Source organism: Schistocerca piceifrons, chromosome 2 (genome assembly GCF_021461385.2).
Source record: "Schistocerca piceifrons isolate TAMUIC-IGC-003096 chromosome 2, iqSchPice1.1, whole genome shotgun sequence".
NCBI classification, from domain to species: domain Eukaryota; kingdom Metazoa; phylum Arthropoda; class Insecta; order Orthoptera; family Acrididae; genus Schistocerca; species Schistocerca piceifrons.
Window position 1 is genome coordinate 41,797,093 of NC_060139.1, and position 24,095 is coordinate 41,821,187.

Consider the following 24,095-nt stretch of genomic DNA (forward strand, 5'->3'; position numbering starts at 1 on the left):
GAAATCACTCTGGCATATGTGACTGATGAGGAGGATGTCATGGAGTTAGATGCCTCTGATCCAGGCAGCCCCTCCACTTGCTCTCACTCTACAAGTGCTTCACCTCCCCCATGCAAAGGTGGAGGTACATTAAAACCACACTAGTGGCACGACTCCTATACTTCTGTGGAACATGAACGGGTTAAGGACTCATTTGGAGGAACTGAAACTTCTAAAACAGGCACATGCCTTGTGCTTGTGTTCACAAGAAATGAATTTTAAAAATGCAGACATCCCCGTGCTAGGGGGCATACGCTTTTGTACAAGAATGACCTATTGCGGAAAAGAGCAAAGGGAGGGGTTGCAGTGTTTGTCACTAATGTGCACCACTCTTCTGCTCTCCCCCTGACCTGCAAGCAGTAGCAGTTGAAATTCATGCACTTGGGTGGCTTATGGTTTGCTCTCTGTATTTATCTCTTCTGGATGCAGTAGGCTCTGAGGCTTTCACAGATCTTGTGGAACAACTCCCTCGACCATTTCTCCTCCTGGGAGACTTCAGTGCTCATTTCGTGTAGGCCTTGACCTCTACTTTCCCTCGGGGTCAGGTTTTGGAGAGCCTCCTGACATCTCAAGAGCTGTGCATCCTAAACACTGGTACTCCCACACATTTTTATGCTGCTACTGGGTCATTCTCGGCCATTGACGTATCTCTCTGCTCTCCAGCCCTTGCTGTCTCTGTTCATGGGAGGTCATTGATGACCTTCAGTCCAGTGACAACTTCCCAATCTGCAGTCACCTGCTGGATGGTGCATTGCTGGAACAGAAGCCACCGACATGGATGACTGGCAGGGCTAACTGGACCCTTTTCAGCCAGTTGACTGTGTTTGAACACCATGACAGCATCCAGAAATGGGTGGACAACATCACGGCTATGATTGATCATGCCGCTGACTTCTCTCTACCACAGCCTTTCAATCCTTTAGGAGGTGGCCTGTACTTTGGTGCACAGAAGAGTGCTGTTCAGCCATCTGGGTCAGATGTGTGGCTCTTCAATGGTGTAAATACTGACTGACAGCAGACAACCGCACTGCCTTTCGAGTCGCTAGAGCCAAGGCTCGGCACATCATTAAGGAGAGCAAAAAACGGTCATGGTAAGCGTTCCTAGACTCCATTAAGGTTCCACTTGTTCTACAAAAGTATTGGAAGCCATCAGGAGGATTTCCAGTAAAGGTAGTCTTTCACCAATAGCAGCAATGCTGAACCAGGGGTGTCTCCAAATGAAGCCCATAGACATTGCTCAGACACTGCCTGAACATTTTGCAAAAACTTCAGGTGATGTAGGTATCCTTTCTCCATGTGGTAGCTCGAATCAGCACTGTCAGAGAAATCTACCTCAAACATTTTTATCTTATATTGTAGAAAGGTAACCTCTCCAACTCAAGAAGGGAGGCAGTTCTGGTACCTCTCCTGAAACTGGGAAAGGACCAAGCATCTCCCAGTAGTTACAGGGGTATCACCTTAAGAAGCTGTGTAGGAAAGGCCCTGGAGCAAATGGTTAACTGTCTTCTGGAGCAAATGGTTAAGTCTTTTGGTCGGGTTGTTAAAGACCAGACAACTCCTTAACTGCTCTCAGTGTGGATTCCAGAGATTTCGGTCCACTATCGACAACTTGACCCTGCTAGAAACAGCTATTCAGCAGTCTTTCCTACTCAACCATCATTGTACTGGTATATTCTTCGACATCAATAAGGCGTATTATAATACATGGAGACACCGTATTCTTGCACAACTGTATCAATGGGTCTTTCGTAGCCACCTCCCTCTCTTCATACGGTCTTAACAGTTTTTCCGGACCTGAGTTGGCACCTCGCTGTCAGATTGTTTTGAGCTGGAGAAAGGTGTCCCTCAAGGCAGTGTTTTAAGTGTTACCCTGTTTGCCATGGCTGTAAATGATATCACGTCTATGGTAAGGACTCCTGTACACTGCTCCTTATTTGTGGATGGTTTTGCTGTTTTCTGTTCCTCCTACAGTGTTGCAACAGCAAGCAGTCAGTTGCAATTTACAGTGCAGAGGTTAGGGAAGTGGGTTGCAAAGATGGGTTTTCAGTTTTCTGCAGATAAGTGTGTATGTTTCTTTTAATAATTCTCATTGTTTCTTTTAATTTGCCTGACTTGGACATTTTAGAGACTCAGTGCTGTTTCTGAGCCACATTTTTTACTCAAAATTGCCGTTATTGCTTCACCCAAGAGACCTGAAAGCCAGAACCCTCAAGACACTGAGTATCTTAAAGTGCTTTAGCCGCAGGTCTTGGGGAGCAGATGGGCACATGTGCTCCAGTTTTATAGAGCTTTGGTGTGTTCATAGCAAGCCTGTGGCTACATGGTGTATGGATCAGCAAGACCGTCAATCATTGAGCCTATCCACCATGAGGGGATTCAGCTGGCCCCGGGTGCTTATAAGACCAACCCCATACCCTGCCTCTATGCTGATGTCAAGGAACTGCCACTTACCATCTGGCAGCAGCTCCTCATGCTGCATCAGGCATGTAAGTTCCTTGCAGCTCCGACTCCACCCACACACCGTACTGTTGCTCATCTGCCTCTGGAACACCTTTTCTTCAACTGTCCCCAAGCCACACAGCCATTTGGGATCCATGTGCAGTGTGCGCTGGAGTCATTCAGTGTGGAGCAAGTACAACCCTAAATCCAGGGTTTTAACCACCTGCTGCCCTGGTTACTACAGAGACCCAGCGTCATTTTAGATTTAGTGCAGTGCAGGAGAGATTGTATTCCTGCTTCTGTTTTTAGTTCAATATTTACAGACATTTTATATGTACACTGCAACTATGTAGCTGTCTTTATGGATGGGTCTAAGCAGGGAGACTCTGTTGGTTACTCTGTCATTTTTCCAGATCATGCCCTCAAGGTAGTACTGCCTCAGGAATTTACCATCTTTGACACAGAATTACATGTGATCTTGCAGGCACTGGAGCAGATGCAACATTCTTTCGGTGCTAAATTTCTTGTCTGTTCAAATTCTCTGAGCATCCTTTACTCTCTCCAAGTTTGTACCCAGCAGATAAAGTCATCCAGAATATCCAGGATGCCATACTCCAACTACAATGTTGGGTCCCTGGGCACATGGGAATTGCGGGGAATGAAAGGGCAGATCAAGCAGCCAAGAAGGCATGTCATGATCTGTGGGTACTTCAGTGTGCCATCTCCCTGCATACTGTCACCTTGCTGTTGGGGTACAAGGTCATGTGTCCAGGGGAAGACAAGTGGCTGGAAGTGACTTACAAGAAGCTCTATGTAGTAAAGCCCACAACTTGGCCGTGACGTACTTCTTTTCAGCCATGTCGATGGGATAAGGTCCTTCTTACTTGTCTTCACATAAACCACAGCCCCATCACAACTACAATTTATTGCACTGCATTATTATTTGCCGACTAGCAGACTATGGTGGGTTTGCTGACAGATCTGCCTTCTATTTTAAGCAATGTTCCAAAGAATGTGTTTAAAGTTTTGTAAATTGTCCAACATTTTTAACAAAATTCTAGGGAGATGTGTTTAGTGTGTCAACATTGTGACTGGCTCACCCAAGTTTTTTGTAAGGGTCAGCCAGTCACATTACTCTGCATTTTCTCTTAGCTCTTCTGTGTTTCGATTTCTGTGTTTTAATTTCATGTATAGTTACTTTCTCTCCTAATTGGTTTTGGAGCATGTGGGATAGTGTGACTGTATGGTCATTTCAAGTGCATGAGTGTACAACAATCTTAGTTTATCTCCACATTAATTTCTTTTGATAAGTGTAAGGGCACTGATTGCCTCGCTGTTGGACACCAACAAAATACAAACACACACACACACACACACACACACACACACACACACACACACACACACACACACACACACACACACACACACAGCACACATCATTTGATGAAAACGTACAGTGCTCCAAATCATGTAGTGAGAATAGTAATAAGTGTTCAAAGAGAACTGTTGTTCGGTGAGGAAAAGCACTGTGGTCCTATTCATAATAAGCTAGAAGTAGATCAGCAGCAACTACATAGTGTAATTAAGGAAGCTACAACCTTTTTCAAAGCAAAAGTTTCTTGTTAATTTTACTGTGTTAAATTTAGCTCAAGTAAACATAAATAGTTGATAGCAGTTAGTAATTCAGTTCCTAATTGCTGCTTCACCATGTTTGTTTATACCTTGGTTTGTGCCAAATTCCAGTAGAATCTCTTGGATTATGTGATTGTCAGATCATAATTAAGGAATGACTGAGTGAATGAATAGTACAGTTGCCATAACAATAGTGCATAGAAATATATGAAATAGAGGAAGGCACTATAGCGTTTGAAAATCAGTGATGGAATACAAATAATGGAATGAATAAAGACAATTACTCACCTGATTTAGGTTTTCTGTGGTTTTCCTAAATCATTTCAGGCAAAATAAATAATCTACTGTGCAGTGAGTAGTTGTCTTCCCTCATACTGTCATTAAAAATGGAGAATACACTACATAACTTATAAGCAATTTAGTTATAATGCAACATAATGAGCATTTGAACAGGAATGTTAAAATAGGACTTACACAATGTTGGCTTGGTATACACTCTGCAGTACTTCAGGGAAGATAACTGATGTGTCAAACCAAAGCCCTGTAGCCCTGAAGTTGATTTTCAAATGAAATACTTTGCTATAAACAGGACTCAGTTAGTTTTATTTGTTATTGAAGATTCCTGGTGAATAAACAATCCAAAATTATTTGCCGATCTGTTTTCAAATGAGGTGTTAAAGGGAAACATCATATTAATTTTTCTAAATGGCTGTTCATCTTAGACTGGCATCTAAATATAAAACACATACAACTAATATTACAATATTATGAAGAGGAAAGTTGCTACTCACCGTATAGTGGAGATGCTGAGTTGCAGATAGGCACAAATAAATAAAGCTTTCCAAGTGTGTGTGTGTGTGTGTGTGTGTGTGTGTGTGTGCGGGCGCGCGCGGGCGCTTGCGTGCGTGTGTGTGTGTGTGTGTGTGTGTGTGTGTGAGAGAGAGAGAGAGAGAGAGAGAGAGAGAGAGAGAGAGAGAGAGAGAGAGCTGTGTGTGTGTTTTGTGTATGTCTATGTCTATGTCTATTGTTGACAAAGGCCTTTAAAGGCCAAAAGCTTTATTTATTTGTGACATTCTTTTGGTTGTGCATATCTGTGACTCAGCACCTCCGCTACATGGTGAGTAGCAACTTTCCGTTTCATAATATTGTTACATTTCATCCTGGATTTTCCATTGTTTGGCAACTAATATGAAGTGTATTCTGTTGTAATTCTCATTGTTGAAAAGTCATAAATTTACAAAATCTACATATTTCTGTATATTGTCATAAGATATATGCTTTTTCAATAACTGTTACTGCTGTGTCGCATTGTTCGTAGCTAAAGTGGATTTTTCATTCCTACAGAAAGCCAGAAACACCACCAAATGGACTACCTGAATCACCAACCAAACAACCAAACAGAAGGTTTGGCTCTGAGTTCCAGCCTCCTACTACACAATTTGGTAACACTTCCAGTCAGAAAACTAGGAGGAGTATTAGTGAAGAGAGTAAGTTGCAATTTTTCTTAAGGTTTTTGAATTTTCAGATGTTATGTTTGCTTGATTGATTGCCTTATTAATATGTGAAAGAATTTACGTTGTATGGATTTTGTCATGTAAAGCATTGAACTCTTTATGGCTTAAAGTTAATTTCTTATGCAAGAATTGGCAATCATTTTTTAAAAATCTAATTACATTTGCTTTTTTTATGGTTTTAGTTAATTAATATTTCTGTCTATATCTATATCTACACCTACACCTACACCTACATCTACATCTACGTAGATACTCCGCAAGCCACTGTACGGTGCATGACTCACTAAAGTCATTTCCTTATGGGTTCCACTCATAAATAGAGTGAGGGGGAAAATGACTATCTATATTCCTCCATATGAGCCCCAGTTTCACAAATCTTATGTCTGTGGTCCTTAGCTGCAGTGTATGATGGCAGCAGTAACATCTTTGGACAGTCAGATTCAGATGTTGGTTCTCTAAATTTTCTCAATAATGTTTCTTGAAAAGAAGTCACCTTTCCTCCAAGGATTCCCATTTGAGTTTCTGAAGCATCTTCATAACACCTGTGTGTTGTTCAACCTACTGGTAACAAATCAATCAGCCTGCCTCTGAAAAGCTTTGATGTCTTCCTTTGATTTGACCTGGTACGTATCACGAACACTTGAGCAGTACTCAAGAATAGGTCGCACCAGTGTCCTATATGTGGTCTCCTTTACAGGTGAACCACTTTCTCCTAAAATACTCCCAATAAACCAAAGTTGACGATTCACTTTCCCTACCATAGTTCTCACATGCTCGTTTCACTTCATGTTACTCTGCTATTTTACACCCAGATATTTAAAAGACTTGACTGTGCCAAGCAGGACACTAGTAATACTGGATCCAAACAATACAGATTTGTTCTTCATGGTGATCTACATTAACTTTCATTTTTTCACATTTAGAACTAGCTGCTGTTCATTGCATGAACTAGAAATTTTGTCTATATCATCTTATATCCTTTTACAGTGACTCAACTTTGACACCTTACTGTACATGATAGCATCATCTGCAAACAACTGCAGATGACCCTCCACTCTGTCCACCAAATCATTTTCGTTTATGGAGAACAACAGTGGTCCTATCACACTTCATGGAGAAGAAATAAAAACTTTGAGGTTCGCCGATGACATTGTAATTCTGTCAGAGACAGCAAAGGACTTGGAAGAGCAGTTGAATGGATTGGACAGTGTCTTGAAAGGAGGATATAAGATGAACATCAACAAAAGCAAAACAAGGATAATGGAATGTAGTCTAATTAAGTTGGGTGATGCTGAGGGAATTAGATTAGGAAATGAGGCACTTAAAGTAGTAAAGGAGTTTTGCTATTTGGGGAGCAAAATAACTGATGATGGTCGAAGTAGAGAGGATATAAAATGTAGGCTGGCAATGGCAAGGAAAGCGTTTCTGAAGAAGAGAAAATTGTTAACATCCAGTATTGATTTAAGTGTCAGGAAGTCATTTCTGAAAGTATTCGTATGGAGTGTAGCCATGTATGGAAGTGAAACATGGACGATAAATAGTTTGGACAAGAAGAGAATAGAAGCTTTCGAAATGTGGTGCTACAGAAGAATGCTGAAGATTAGATGGGTAGATCACATAACTAATGAGGAAGTATTGAATAGGATTGGGGAGAAGAGAAGTTTGTGGCACAACTTGACCAGAAGAAGGGATCGGTTGGTAGGACATGTTCTGAGGCATCAGGGGATCACCAATTTAGTATTGGAGGGCAGCGTGGAGGGTAAAAATCGTAGAGGGAGACCAAGAGATGAATACGCTAAGCAGATTCAGAAGGATGTAGGTTGCAGTAGGTACTGGGAGATGAAAAAGCTTGCACAGGATAGAGTAGCATGGAGAGCTGCATCAAACCAGTCTTAGGACTGAAGACCACAACAACAACATCACACTTCCTGGGGCAGTCCCGATGATACCCTTGTCACTGAAGAACACTCACTGTCGAGGCCAACATACTGGGCTCTACAACTTCAGAAGCCTTCGAGCCACTCTCATACCTGTGAACTTAACCAATACTATCATACCTTCATTAGCAGCCTGCTGTGGGGCACCATGTCAAATGCTTTCCAGAAATTTAGAAACATGGAATCAGCCAGTTGCTCTTCATCCATTGTTCGCAGTATACAGGGTGGTCCATTGATCGTGACCAGGCCAAATAACTCACGAAATAAGGGTCAAACGAATAAACTACAAAGAATGAAACTTGTCTAACTTGGAGGGGGAAATGATGGCACTATGGTTGGCCTGCTAGATGGTGCTGCCATAGGTCAAACGGATATCAACTGCGTTTTTTAAAATAGGAACGCCCATTTTTTATTACATATTCATGTAGTACGTAAAGAAATATGAATGGTTTAGTTGCACCAATTTTTTCGCTTTGTGATAGATGGCACTGTAATAGTCACAAACATATGGCTCACAATTTTAGACGAACAATGGGTAACAGGTAGGTTTTTTAAATTAAAATAATGAACGTAGGTACGTTTGAACATTTTATTTTGGTTGTTCCAATGTGATACATGTACCTTTGTGAACTTATCATTTCTGAGAATGCAAGATGTTACAGCGTGATTACCTGTAAATACCACATTAGTGCAATAAATGCTCAAAATGATGTCCATCAACCTCCATGCATTTGGCAATACGTGTAATGACATTCCTCTCAACAGCGAGTAGTTTGCCTTCCATAATGTTCACACATGCATTGACAATGCGCTGACGCATGTTGTCAGGCGTTGTTGGTGGATCACAATAGCAAATATCTTTCAACTTTCCCCACAGAAAGAAATCCGGGGACATCAGATTCGGTGAATGTGTGGGCCATGGTATGGTGCTTCGATGACCAATCCACCTGTCATGAAATATGATATTCAATACCACTTCAACCGCACGCGAGCTACGTGCTGGACATTCATCATGTTGGAAGTACATCGCCATTCTGTCATGCAGTGAAACGTCTTGTAGTAACATCACTAGAACATTACGTAGGAAATCAGCATACATAGCACCATTTAGATTGCCATTGATAAAATGGGGGCCAATTATCTTTCCTCCCATAATGCCGCACCATACATTAACCTGCCAAGGTCATTGATGTTCCACTTGTCGCAACCATCATGGATTTTCTGTTGCCCAATAGTGCATATTATGCTGGTTTACGTTACTGCTGTTGGTGAATGACGCTTCGTCATTAAATAGAACATGTTCAAAAAAATCTGTCATCTTCCCGTAATTTCTCTTGTGCCCAGTGGCAGAACTGTACATGATGTCCTCTCCATGCAATTCCTGGTGCATAGAAATATAGTACGGGTGAAATCGAAGTTGATGTAGCACTCTCAACACCGAAATTTTTGAGATTCCCTATTCTCATGCAATTTGTCTGCTACTGATGTGCAGATTAGCCGCGACAGCAGCTAAAACACCTACTTGGGCATCATCATTCGTTTCAGGCCGTGGCTGATGTTTCACATGTGGCTGAACACTTCCTGTTTCCTTAAATAACTTAACTACCCGGAGAACGGTCTGGACACTTGGATGATGTCATCCAGGATACGGAGCACCATACATAGCACACGCCCGTTGGGCATTTTGATCACAATAGCCATACATCAACACAATATCAACCCTTTCCACAATTGGTAAACGGTCCATTTTAACATGGGTAATGTATCACAAAGCAAATACTGTCCACACTGGCGGAATGTTACATGATACCATGTACTTATATGTTTGTGACTATTACAGCGCCATCTATCACAAAGTGAAAAAAGTGGTCCAACTAAAACATTCATATTTCTTTACGTACTACATGAATATGTAATAAAAATGGGGTTCCACATTTTAGAAAAATGCAGTTGATATCCATTTGACCTATAACAGTGCCATCTAGCGAGCCAACTATAGAGCCATCTGGTTTCCCCCTTCAAGCCAGACGAGTTTCGTTCTTTGTAGTTTTTTCGTTTGATGCTTATTTCGTGAGATATTTGGCCTGGTCACTATCAATGGACCACCCTATATATGTGAGAAAAGGGGAAGCAGAGTTTCATATGAGCGATGATATCTGAAACCGTGCTGATGTGTGGATATAAGCTTATCAGTCTCAAGAAAGTTTATTATATTCAAACTGAGAGTATGTTTAAGGATTCTATAGAAAACTGTAACTAGCAAGATTGGACTGTAATTTTGTGGATCCATTCTTCTAACCTTCATAAATACTGGAGTCACCTGCACTTTTTTCCAGTCACTTGGGACTTTATGGTGGATGAGAGATTCAAGATAAATGCAATATAGGTAAGGATCCAATGCCATAGAGTACTCTTTGTAAAACCAAATTGGGTCTCCATCTGGACCTGGTGATTTTTTTGCTTTCAAATCTTTTAGTTGTTTCTCTATGCCAGGGATGCTCATTACTAAGTCATCCTTATGTGAGTTTGTTCGATGGTCGAATGACAGTATGTTTATTTGATTCTCCTGTGTGAGTGATATCTGAAACTGAAATTTAAAAATTCAGCTTTTGTTTTGCTATCTTCAGCTGCCACACCAGACTGGTCAACAAGGTACTAAATGCAAGCCTTCTTAGCAGTCTTACATAGGATCAGAATTTTCTCGGGTTCTCTTTCAGATTTTTGCTAAGGTGTTACGGTGGTAGTCATATGCTTTGCACATAGATCTTTTCATAGATGCATGATTAGATTAGATTAGATTAGATTAAAACTAGTTCCATGGATCATGAATACGATATTTCGTAATGATGTGGAACGAGTCGAATTTTCCAATACATGACATAATTAGGTTAATTTAACAACATACTTAAGTTAATATAACAACTTTATTTTTTGTGTTTTTTGTTTTTCTTTATTTTTTATTTTTTATTTTTTTAATATTTTTTTTTCTTAATTTATATCTAAAAATTCCTCTAAGGAGTAGAAGGATACTATTTGGTAAGTGACCAAAGACTTTAGTGCCAGTATAATTCACCCCTTTCTGTGCCAAAGTTAGATTTAATCTTGAATAGTGAAGATCGTCCTTTCTCCTGGTATTGTAGTTATGCACACTGCTATTACTTTTGAATTGGGTTTGGTTGTTAATAACAAATTTCATAAGAGAGTATATATACTGAGAAGCTACTGTGAATATCCCTAGATCCTTAAATAAATGTCTGCAGGATGATCTTGGGTGGACTCCAGCTATTATTCTGATTACACGCTTTTGTGCAATAAATACTTTATTCCTCAGTGATGAATTACCCCAAAATATGATGCCATATGAAAGCAATGAGTGAAAATAGGCGTAGTAAGCTAATTTACTAAGATGTTTATCACCAAAATTTGCAATGACCCTTATTGCATAAGTAGCTGAACTCAAACGTTTCAGCAGATCATCAATGTGTTTCTTCCAATTTAATCTCTCATCAATGGACATACCTAAAAATTTGGAATATTCTACCTTAGCTATATGCTTCTGATTAAGGTCTATATTTATTAATGGCGTCATACCATTCACTGTACGGAACTGTATGTACTGTGTCTTATCAAAATTCAGTGAGAGTCCGTTTACAAGGAACCACTTAGTAATTTTCTGAAAGACAGTATTGACAATTTCATCAGTTAATTCTTGTTTCTCAGGTGTGATTACTATACTTGTATCATCAGCAAAGAGAACTAACTTTGCCTCTTCATGAATATAGAATGGCAAGTCATTAATATATAATAAGAACAACAAAGGACCCAAGACTGACCCCTGTGGAACCCCATTCTTGATAGTTCCCCAGTTTGAGGAATGTGCTGATCTTTGCGTGTTACGAGAACTACTTATTTCAACTTTCTGCACTCTTCCAGTTAGGTACGAATTAAACCATTTGTGCACTGTCCCACTCATGCCACAATACTTGAGCTTGTCTAGCAGAATTTCATGATTTACACAATCAAAAGCCTTTGAGAGATCACAAAAAATCCCAATGGGTGGTGTTCGGTTATTCAGATCATTCAAAATTTGACTGGTGAAAGCATATATGGCATTTTCTGTTGAAAAACCTTTCTGGAAACCAAACTGACATTTTGTTAGTACTTCATTTTTACAGATATGTGAAGCTACTCTTGAATACATGAATATCCACCAACCTTTGCTTGTTGTCATTGGTGTACTCTCTTTTAAACCGAGAGTGCAACAGTCTTTGCTTCATCAGCATCTTCCAAATGTTGTCATTAAACTATGGTGGGTCTTTCACATTCTTTATCCACTTACTACGCATGTAACTCTCAAGACTACGATATACAATTTGCTTAAACTTTGGCCATAGTTCCTCTACATCTATGTTACTGGAATTGAGAGATGTCAGTTCACTGTTTACATGAGATGCTAACAATGTTTACATGAGATGCTAACAACTACGTATCTGCCCTATTTAGTAGACACACTCTCATAGTTTCTTGACTGAATTATTAACTTTCGTAACTGTGGTTGCCATAATGATGTGACTGCTAATCTTTGTCTCTGTATTAACACTGTCAACAAGGTCTGCCTTTTTGTAGCTACAGTGTCTAAGATAAGAGGTTTGACCCACATTTTTTAAAGAAGATATTAATATACATAGACAAGCATCCTTGTTGGTGCTTCACATTTGATGTTTGTTCTGTGCACTGGTGAAGTTTCAAATCATTCTGGCAGATGGAAAGCCACAGTGCAGCATCAAAATGGCGTCTACATATGACTCATGTTACAAGCAGTGTGTCGTTATGGTCTACAGTCCAGAGACTGGTTTGATGCAGCCCTCCCTGCTACTCTATCCTGCTCAAGCTTCTTCATCTCCAAGTAATTACTGTAACCTACATCCTTCTGAATCTGCTTAGTGTATTCACTTCTTGGTCTCCCTCTGTGGTATTTACCCTCCACAACCACCCAGGGGGCTCGCCACTCTTTGGTGGGTTCGTGCTTGGCTACCATGGGGCCCCAGCCTTTGCAGCACTTTTTCCTTCCATGCTGTATGTCTATCCTCTTGCTATTCTTTTTCCCCTCCCTTGGGGAAAATGTCTGGGGTGTTACGGGAAATGTTCTGTATTGTGTGTTGCTGATGTAAGAACCATCTCACCATTGTTTTTTGCTCACTTTTCCTTTCTTTGTTTGCCTTCTTCTCTCGTTCCTCCACTTCAGTGTCTGAGGATCCTCTTTCTTTCCTTCCTCTCTGTGTGCTGATGCATAACAGGTGACTGGGTAACGTGTAATTCCCAGCCCCAGGTCAACAGGTGGGGTTCGCACAAACCCCTGGTACAGGCCAGGCCCAGGGACGGGTGATTGCCTGAGCATTAACCTTCCCAAATTGCTGATTGGTCCCTCTGTCAGGTATTCAGGAGGTGTGACCAATCACCTAAGGTGGGTAGACCCCTTTCTGAAGGGGGCCCCCAGTCAGAAGGAGAGTGCCTTCGAAGATGCTGGCAATCATGGGGGATTTCCTCACAATGAGTCAATCATCCTCTCCATCGACGTCGACGAAATGTAAACGTAATGAGGCTACTGATTCGAAGACCCTTCCTACTGCACCGCAATTCCTTGTGTTATCACTTACTGAAGACTGTCAGTCCTTTGCCACGGATATTCTGTTTATTATTCAGAAAGGTGTTGATGCCATTTGCTGGCCCTGTGAAATCCTGCTCTCGTTTACAGAATGGAACTTTGCTTTTGGAGATGGCTTCTGATTCTCAAGCACAACAACTGCTTGCTGCCTCACTTCTCCAGGGCTACCCTGTTTGTGTCGAGGCTGCTTGATGGTCTACCAAGGCCGAAATACAATCTTACCTCTTTGATCAGGGTGTCATTGCTGTCCATCGTGTAATGAAAAAGGTCGATTCCTCCTTGGTGCCCACCCGCACTCTTTTCTTCACCTTTGATAGAGTGGTGCTGCTGCCCAAGATTAAAGCAGGCTATGAAACCATCAGAGTCCAGCCATACATTCTGAATCTGATGCACTGCTACCAGTGTCATCATTTAAACCATACTCGAACATCTTGTCGACACCCAGCCAAATGCAAAACCTGTGGCAGGGATGCACACGAGGGCGAATGTCCGCCTCCTTTTCCCCGCTGTATCAACTGCAATGGCAGCCATGCTGCCTCCTCTCGGGATTGTCCCTTGTATCTAGATGAACAGGCTGTTCAAGGGATTTGGGTAAAGGCCTTACCCAGTAGCTCGCAAATTACTGGCTAGCCAAAAACCCTGTGTTCTCCCATCTGGCACTTATAGTTGTGTTCTTGTTACACCTTGCTCCATAAAGGACATGGCCACGCAGACATGCAACCTCAAATTTGGCCCTGAGGTTTTGAAGTTACCCAGTGTCAAAGTAGCATCACCGTTGCCCCATCCCTCTGTGCAACAAGCCGTCAAACTCTGGCCTGAAGGGGCGAAGCTACCCACTACACACCCATCTGGCAGGAAAGGACAGAAGGAGTACTCCCGAGAAGACTTCCTCCATCCCTCCAGCCAAACACCCAAGTCTTCCTCTAACCAGAAGGGCTCAAAGAAGTCTTCCAAAGACAAATGGTCTTCTCCATCACCAACTCGAAGATCTGCTCGATGGTGTTGCCACGTGCTCGCTTAGCCCGGCAACCTCTGTCTTGCCAGTTCACACCATGAACCATTTTTCATCGTTGGACTCCACAGACTGACCGCAAAAGCACACTGATGCTTCTGTGGATCCCATGGAGCAGGATCCTCCTGCTTCTATGCCCTGTAGTAGCGACTCTACACCAACTGTCCCTCGGCAGCTGCTGAGTTGAGACCACTAAATCTCTTCCGCCTCATTACTGTCCTCCAATGGAACGTTTACAGCCTTCAGTCTCACAAAGAGGATTTACAGCTGCTTCTAGCATTGCAGCATCCACTTGTACTCTGCCTTAAGGAAATGAAATTGTGCCCTGCGCCCTCAAGACCACTTTGAGCTTTCCCATTACTTACCGATTAGTTTTGACCTTCCCCCTGAGGTCGGCATCCCATCTCATGGGGGCATCATGCTGCTTATACAGGATGATCTTCATAGTCAACCCATCTCCCTGCCTACCCACCTTCAAGCTGTTGCCGTTTGCCTTTTCCTTCCCCATCTGACTTTCTCCCTTTGTACCATATACATACCTCCATCCTTCGATGTCACCAGAGCAGACTTCTTTCAGCTTATTGGGCAGCTCCCTCCCCCTTTTTTACTACTCAGTGACTTTAATGCACATCATCCCCTTTGGGGTTCTCCTGGGTCATGCCAGAGAGGTGCGCTCTTGGCTGACCTTCTTAACCAACTCTACCTCTTCTGCCTTTACACTAGAGCACCCACTTTCCTTTCTGACTCCTTGCACACTTCCCATTTGGACCTATCCTTTTGCAATGCCCAGCTTCCCCATCGTCTTGAGTTGTCAGTTCTTTCTGACGCCTATTCAAGGTACCATTTCCCATGGGCTCTCCATCTGCTGACTCCTACCCCATCCAAATGCATGCCCAAATGGCAGCTTACTAAGGCTGACTGGCTGTTTTACTCCTCTCTGGCGACCTTCGCAGAACAAGATTTCCCCAGTTGTGATGACCAGGTGGACTATCACACTAACGTTATCCTTACTGCTGCAGAATGTTCTGTTCCTCACAATTCCTCTTTACCACATCATGTCCCAGTCCCTTGGTGGACTGAGGCATGCCACGATGCAATTTGGGCATGGAGATGTGCTCTCTGCAGTTTCAACTGCAACCCAATGCTGGAAAACTGCATTCATTATAAACAGATGCATGCTAAGTGTCATAGAGCTCTTCAGGATAGCAAACGAGCTAAGTGGATTTCCTACACTAGTTCTTTTAACAGTTCCACACCTTCCTGTGTCGTTTGGGCCAACTTTCGACGGCTCTCTGGAACCACATCCGGCCTGACAGTAGGTGCTGATGTCATCATGGATCCTTTTGCTATCTCCAACACCTTGGGCTGCCATTTTGTGGAAGTTTTGAGCTCTTCCCACTATCACCCTGCCTTCATCCATCAGAAACGAGTGGAGGAGACTTGGGCAATACCCTTCTCCTCTCCGAATTGTGAGTGCTACACTGCCGCCTTCACTATGAGGGAGCTAGATCATGCTCTCAGTTCATCCCGGTCCTCCGCCCCAGGACCAGACGCCATCCACATTCAGATGTTGCAGTACCTCTCTCTTGCAGGCAAGCACTTTCTCATTAACACATACAATCACATCTGGGTTGAGGGCACATTTCCTGGCTGCTGGTGTGAAGCCACCATCATACCCATACCTAAACCTGATTAGGACAAATACCTTCCTTTTAGCTACCACCCTATCACTCTTACCAGCTGCATTTGTAAGGTGATGGAACATATGGTTCATGCCCGGCTGGTGTGGTGGCTTGAGTCTTGCCATTTACTCATGAATGCGTAGTGTGGATTTCGAGTGCGGCATTCTGCAGTTGACAATCTCATTACTTTGTCCACACATGTTATGAATGGTTTTCTGTGGAAATCCCAGACTGTGGCTGTTTTTTTCGATTTGGAGAAGGCCTACGACACCTGCTGGAGAAGTGGATCCTCCGTATTCTTTACAAGTGGGCTTCTGTGGGCTGTTTTCTTCGGGCATTTTTACGAGACCGAGTTTTCAAGGTACATGTGGGTCCTGCCTTGTTGGACACCTTTATTCAGGAAAAATGGTGTGCCTCAGAATTCTGTCCTGAGCATCATTCTCTTTGCTATTGCCATTAACCCTATAAGGGCCTGCCTCCTGCCGGGCATCTCCGGCTCCATTTTTGTCAATGATTTTTCCATCTACTGCAGTTCTTCAAGGCCCTGTCTCTCTGAGTGGCATCTTCAGCGCTGTCTTGATCATCTTCACTCCTGAAGTATTGCCAATATCTTTCACTTTTCCACTGACAAAACCGTCTCCCACCATCTCTACATCTTGGGCATATTGCCCTTCTTTTTGCTGACACTACGAAATTCCTGTGGCTCATGCTCGATAGGAAACACTCTTGGTCCTCCAATGTCTCTTACCTCGCAGCCTGCTGTACATTGTCGCTCAATGTCCTAAGTGTCCTTAATAGTATTTCTTGGGGTGCTGATCAAACCACCCTCCTCCATTTGTACCAGTTCCTTGTCCGTTCGAAACTCGACTACGGGTGCTTTGATGTGCATCTGCATGCCCATCCCTTTTATGCCATCTCAACACTGTCCATCATCATGGTGTCTGTTTGGCCACGGGTGCCTTTTTCACCAGCCTGGTTGAGAGTCTGTATGCTGAAGCTGCTGAACTACCACTGTCCTACCGCAGTGATTTGCTCCTCAGCAGGTACGCATGCCGTTTGTCTGCCATGCATTGCCACCCCACCTATGCCTCCTTCTTTTATGTTTGCTTTGATCGTCAGTATGGGGCTTGACCCTCTTCTCTGTTACCTCCTGGAGTCCATTTTCGCCACTTGCTATGGCGGCTTAACTTCACGCTACCTGCAACTTTCCCAGTGGGTGTGAACCCTTCACCACCTTGGCTTCTTGAAGCGGCCCATGTTAACCTTGGCCTTCATTCACTTCCTAAGGACTCTAGCCTAGCCTCAGTCTATCACCTTCAGTTTCACGACCTTTGCATGGAACTTAGCGATAGTATCTTTGTATACACTGATGGCTCTTGGACTGACTGTGGGGTTGGGTGTGCCTTTGTCATTGGCACCCATGTCTTTCAACATTGGCTTCAGGTACAGTCCTCAGTATTTACAGCTGAGCTTTTCACCTTGTATCAGGCCACGAAGTACGTCTGGTGACACAGCCTTTCCAATTGTGTCCTCTGCCCAGACTCACTCAGCCCTCCAAAGTCTCTCTGTGCTGTACACTGCAGCAGGTCCAGGAAAACTGTCACTTGCTCACTCTTGGTGGAGCCAATGTCATGTTTCTGTGGGTCCCTGGTCATGTCGGTCTGCCAGGAAACGAGGCTGCTGATGATGCTGCCAAGGCTGCAGTCCTCTTACCTTAGCCTTTGAGTACCTATATTCCCTCCGATGATCTCTGCATTATCATCTGTCAGGAGGTGGTGCCCATTTGGCGTCGCCAATGGTCCTCCCTTCATGGGAATAAGCTTCAGCTTATTAAGCTATCTCGGCACCTTGGACGACTGCTCTCGGCTCTCCCGCCGGAAGGAGATTATTTTAACTTGGCTGCGTATTGGGCACTGCCTTTTTAGCCATCGTTATTCACCAAAGCAATACGGCGAAGGCCATTTAATTTTTGGTTTTGGACCTCCATTTTTGTGTGTTTTTTTAGCCCTCTTTCCATATGCCTATTTTAGCTGTCTCCTGTTCTGTGTATTGGGACTGAAATATAGTTGTTTCTCTCGTCTCTGTGTTTGTGTACTATAATTTTGACTTGGGCTTGTATGACCCCAGTTGTTTTTGTGCCCTAAAACAAAACAAACAAACAAACCCTCCACGCTATCCTCCAACACTAAATTGGTGATCCCTTGATGCCTCAGAACATGTCCTACCAATAGATCCATTCTTCTAGTGAAGTTGTGTCACAAATGCCTCTTCTCCCCAATTCGATTCAGTACCTCCTCATTAGTTATGTGATCTACCCATTTAATCTTCAGCATTCTTCTGTAGCACCACATTTCGAAAGCTGTTGTCTTCTTGTCTAAATTAGTTATCGTCCATGTTTCGCTTCCATACATGGCTACGCTCCATACAAATACTCGATGTTAACAAATTTCTCTTCTTCAGAAATGGTTTCCTTGCCATTGCCAGTCTACATTTTATATCCTCTCTACTTCAAGCATCATCAGTTATTTTGCTCGCAAAATAGCAAAACTCCTTTACTACTTTAAGTGTCTCATTTCCTAATCTAATTCCCTCAGCATCATCTGATTTAATTTGACTACATTCCATTATCCTTGTTTGCTTTTGTTGATGTTCATCTTATATCCTTTCAAGACACTGTCCATTCCATTCAACTGCTCTTCCAGGTCCTTTCCTGTCTCTGACAGAACTACAATGTCATAGGCCGCCCAGGGGGTCCACAGCTCCTTTGTGGATACGTGCATGGCGAACATTGGACCCCGAACTAGTGTGACTCTCTTTCCTTTCCAGGCTGCATACCTTCCTTTTCCACATTCCTCCCTGTCAACCCCTCCTTCCCTGCCACCTCCCCCCCCCCCCCCCCACCTCTTCCCTTCCCCTTCTCCTTCTATTTGGGAACATGTTTCGTGCCTATGTCCGGATTACGATGCTTTCCGTTCACCATTACACTATCAGTGATATGTTAAACAGATTGCTTGCAATTATACCTACATCAAATTTATGTACATGTCTAATAACTGTCATTCTACGCCTTTTTTTTTTTGTTTAAAATGTTGTAGTCTTACTTGCGTTTCTTAATATGATTTCTGTACATGACCAGAGAAGCGTATGTTATAAAATAAGTGTAATTTAACTGAATGATTTTCACATATTCATTATTTTGAATGTGAATAGCAGTTTTTCCGAATTAGAGCAGCGGATCAGGCCGAAGAGACAACGAACTTAAAGATCAGGCCGAAGAGACGGAACGAAAATTAACTGCACAAATAGAATTGGTTAAAGCTCAAAGACATAGTTTCTCTTCTTTGTTCTCTCTGCTGGAAAGTATCTGTCCTCTCTTTATCCTTCTCTTTTCCTTGCTTTTTCTCTTCACCCTCTTCTTCACTGTGGAATTTGAGACCTCTCTTCTTTCCTTTTCTTTGTTTCCCCCTTTCTCTTTCTTTCCTCCCTGTGCTTGTCTGAAGGCCAACCAACGTGTTCCCACACATAGCCGGTGATGGGGTAATGCGTAATTCCCCACCCCAAGTAGACAAGTAGGACATGTACGTACCCCCTGGTAAAGGCCATGCCCGGAGAGGGGTGATTACCCAAGGTGGTACCTTCTGAATGTGCCGATTGGTCCCTCCATTTGTTTCTCGAGAGGTGTGACCTGAGGTGTGGACAATCACCAAAGGCGGGAGTGCTCTCAGAGAGGGGCCCCCATGAGGAAGGATTGCACCATCGGAGACACTGGTAATCTTTGGGGATACTTTTGCAATGATTTCCTCTACTCCTACAACTTCTGCCTACAAGAGAAAGCAAGATGAGTCTCAGCCACGGACAATTCTTCCATCAGTGTCAAAGTTCCTAGTTGTTTCTTAGTCTGACGAAGGTCAACAATTCATTATTCAGAAAGGAGTTGACGCAATTGCAGGTCCTGTAAAGTCTTAATCCCAATTACGGAATGGCACATTGTTGTGCCTCCAGGCACAAAAATTGCTGCAAACTACACTGCTACACACCATCCTTGTCTGGGTGGAGGTGCACCGTACTTTAAATTCATCACGTGGGGTGGTTTATACATGCTCACTCGAAGGATTATCCAATGAGGACATTTAACATTACCTGCCTGACAAGGGCGTAATGACCATACATTGAGTCATGAAAAGGGTTGACTAGGACTTGGTACCAACACATACTCTCTTCTTAATGTTTGACGGAGTTCAACTTCCATTGAACATTAAAGTGGGATACGAGATCATTTCAGTTCACCCTTACATCCACAACCCTATGTGTTGCTATCGGTGTCAACGGTTTAATCATACCAGCCAGTCATGATCCAATCTGGCCACATAAGTTATATATGGCAGGGATGCCCATGAGGGTGATTGTCCACCTCCATCCCCTCATTGCATCATCTGTATGGGTGACCATGGTGCCTCTTCTAGAGATTGCCCTATTTTCAAAGATGAATGAATTATTCAGGAAATCCAAGTGTAGGAAAAGGTGTCAACATTTGCTGTTCATAAGTTATTTGCTGGTAGAAAGCCCATTGTGCTCCCAGTGGGAAAATACAGCACTGTCCTTGCATCTCCTCGGCCTACTAAGGAAGTAGCGACACAGACTCATGATCTCACCTTTAGTGCTACGGTTGTCAGATCAGCTAGCTCAAAGATTGCCCGGTCATCCTCCCCACTATCACCTGGCTCACTCTCAAGCTCACCCTTCATTGGCTCCTGCTAAATCACAGGCCCAAAAATCGGATGCCCGGCCTTCTAAAAGAGCCCACTCGTGGAGATTTTTACGTACCCCAACCTCCCAACCATCGATTTCTCTCTCCTCTCACTGTCCTGCTTCCACGAAGGCTCAAAAGAAACACAGTTCCTCTCCTTCTCTGCCACGGCGTGTCTTATCTACAGCGCCAGTCAGTGGTAGCCGCCCTCGGCCGTCTTCTGTGTCGCCGAGATGTGCTGCTGGTGGCCGATCCACCAGCCGATCACTGGCAGCAGGAGCTGCCTCCGAGCAACCTATGGATCTGGATCTTCTGCCTTTGGCTGAATGCCGTTCCATGCCATCGGCTACCAGCTCTCAGTGGTCATTGACTTGACGGCAACCATGGTGAGATTTTTCCCCTTTTCTGTCTGCCCTGTGTCAATTATCTATTGGAATATCTGTGGAATTTGCTCCATTTAGGATGAATTGTCGATCCTCGTACATTCCTACTCCCCGGTCAACTTCTGTCTTCAGGAAACAAAGCTACATCCCCATGACTGCATTGTCTTCCCTTCCCTCATTTCCAGTCGGTCCTGTTTGATCTCCGCTCTGTTGATGGCACTCTGGCACACAGGGGACTTATGATTCTTCACCATGATACTGTCCATTATCACTCAACCCCCTTAAACAGTTCCTTCCAAGCTGTTGGTGTACATCTTTCCCTTTCTGGATACACCTCCCTTTGTACAATATACATTCCATCGTCCACACCAATGACAATAGCCACAGCCAATCCCCTTCATCTCCTTGGTCAGCTGGGACTTCATTGCCCACAACCTGCTTTGGCGATCTCCGCGTCCTTGTCTGCAAGGCTCCCTATTGATTGACCTCTACCACCAAGTGGATCTTGTTTGCCTCAACAGTGGGGAACCTACATTTTTGTCTGCCTCCACGTCAAACTTCTCTCATTTGGACCTTACAGTCGGTAGTGTTCAGCTAGCTTGGCACTATGAATGGTTCACTCATGCTAATACACATTTGAGTGGCCAATTTCCATGTGTCCTTCGATTACAGCCACAACTGCCATCTATGTGCCCAAGACTCTGGAAGTTTTCCCAAGCCAATTGGACACTTTCCTCCTCTCTAGCGACATTCGATGACCGTTACTTTCCTAGCATCGATGATCAGGTCACTCATGTTACAGAAGTTATTCTTACAGCTGCGGTATGTTCAATACCTTGTACCTCCCCTTTGCCTCAGTGCCCCCCCACCCCCAGTTCCTTGGTGGAACAAGATGTGCCGTGATGCAGTACGCAAGCGGAGACATGCTCTTCGTATTTCCTGCCACCATCCTACATTGGCCAGCTGTATCCGCTATAAGCAATTATGTGTACAATGCTGTGGCATCATCCACATAGCAAGAACACAAGGTAGGACTTCTTTACCAGCTCCTTTAATTCCTTCACTCCCTCATCTGTAGTTTGGAGTCAAATTCGATGGTTATTTGGCATGTCTAGTTTCTGCCCGATCTCTGGGCTCACTGGTGCGCCTGATACCTTAGTGATCCAAGTCGCAATTTCTAACTCAATGAGTCAACACTTTGCTGAGATTTTGAGCTCGTCAAATTACCTGCCAGCCTTTCTCCCGAAGGAATGGGCAGCAGAAGTGCGACCTCTTGCTTTCTCCTCTCAAAATTGCGAAAGCTATAATACTGTTTTCTCTATGCAGGAACACTGTTGCTCTTACACCCCAGGACCAGATGGCATCCACGTCCAAATGTTGCTGCTTTTATCACACCATAGTCTGCATTACCTCCTTCACCTTTATAATAGAATTTGTACTGACAGTACCTTTCCCAGAAGATGACGCGAAGCTATCATCATTCCTGTTCTGAAACCTGGAAAGGCCAAACGTCTCCCCTCTAGCTATCGCCCCACATCTTTTTCGAGTGGTGTCTGCAATGTTTTGGAGTGTATGGTGAATTGCTGTTTAGGCTGGTGGCCAGAGTCTCAAAACCTCTTAACACCTGACCAATGTGGTTACCGAAAGCATCATTCTGCAGTTGACCATCTTGTTGCTCTCTCCATTTATATCATGAATAATTTTCTTGGGAAATGCCGAATAATAGTGATATTTTTTGACCTGGAAAGAGCATATGATATCTGTTGGACAGGCATCCTCTGCACACTGTTCTCTTGGGGCTTTCGAGGTCAGCTACCCATTTTTATTTTTGAATTTATGGCAGAGCGCACCTTTCAGGTGTGTGTGCATACCACTCTCTCCTGTTCTTTCTCCCAAGAAAATGGGGTGCCCCAGGGCTCCATGCAGAGTGTTGTACTGTTTGCCATCGCCATAAATTCAGCTATGGATTGTCTCCTTCCTGATGACTCGGGCTCCCTCTTTGTCGACGATTTTACAATCTACTACAGCTCTCAACGGATCAGCCTTCAAGGATGCTTCGATCGCCTTCACTCATGGAGCATTGACACTGGCTTCTGCTTTTCTCCCAGTAAGACAGTCTGTGAAAAATTTTGGCATCGTACACCTTCTCTACGCATAGGTCCTGTCGACCTTCTGTTCACCGACATAGCCAAATTCTTGGGACTTATGTTTGACAGAAAACTGTACTGATCTTCCACATTTCATATCTTTCAGCTCGCTGTATGCACTCCCTCAACACCCTACGTGTTCTGAGTGGTACCTCCTGGGGAGCGGACTGAGTGGTCCTCCTGCGCCCCTTTTGTGCCTTAGTGCGCTCGAAATTGGACTACGAAAGCATACTTTACTCCTCTGCATGTCTGTCTATTCTCTGGCATCTCGACTCTGTCCGCCACGGTGGACTGAGTTTAGCATCTGGAGCTTTTTATACCAGCCCTGTGAAGAGCCTTTACGCTGAGACTGCTGAACCTCCGCTGTCCAATCGGTGAGCTGTCCTCCTGAGTCATTACACATGCCCGTTTTTTCAATGCCTCTTTGGATTTAGGGTTGCAGGGCACCCTTCCTCTCTACTACGTTCTCTTTCCTTCCACTTTCCTAAAACTTTTTTGACAAATGGGGGTACAGTGCCATCTTGGCTTCATCCCCGGACCTGCCTTCTCTGTGCCCTTTGTCATCTTCCCAGGGATGGTAGCCCCCCTGTAGTTTGTCGTTGGTTATTTGCTGCTCTACACGCACAAATGGAGGATGCCACATTTATTTACACTGACGGCTCAAAGACCACATTTGGTGTTGGGAGTGCCTATATTTTTGGCAAAGCCCCTAATAGATTTTGGCTTCCTGACCAGTGTTTGGTTTTTACTGCGGAGCTTTATGCTGTTCTCGAGGCTGTCCAATATATCCATCGCTATAAGTGGCTACAGTATCTTATATGCTTGGATTCGCTCAACTCTCTTCTCAGCCTCCAAGCTCTTTATCCTGTCCACCCACTGATCCACTGGATTCAGG

The 24,095-nt window shown here is 43.7% G+C and overlaps 1 protein-coding gene across 1 annotated transcript in view; it reads left to right on the forward strand.

Annotated features, from left to right (window-relative positions):
* Positions 1-24,095, forward strand: part of LOC124775131 (serine protease snake-like) — a 267,718-nt gene that overhangs the window by 150,295 nt on the left and 93,328 nt on the right. Inside the window, exon 4 of the mRNA XM_047249970.1 lies at positions 5,458-5,600. Within this exon, the coding sequence (XP_047105926.1) occupies positions 5,458-5,600 (143 nt within the window). The remainder of the gene's footprint in view (positions 1-5,457; positions 5,601-24,095) is intronic.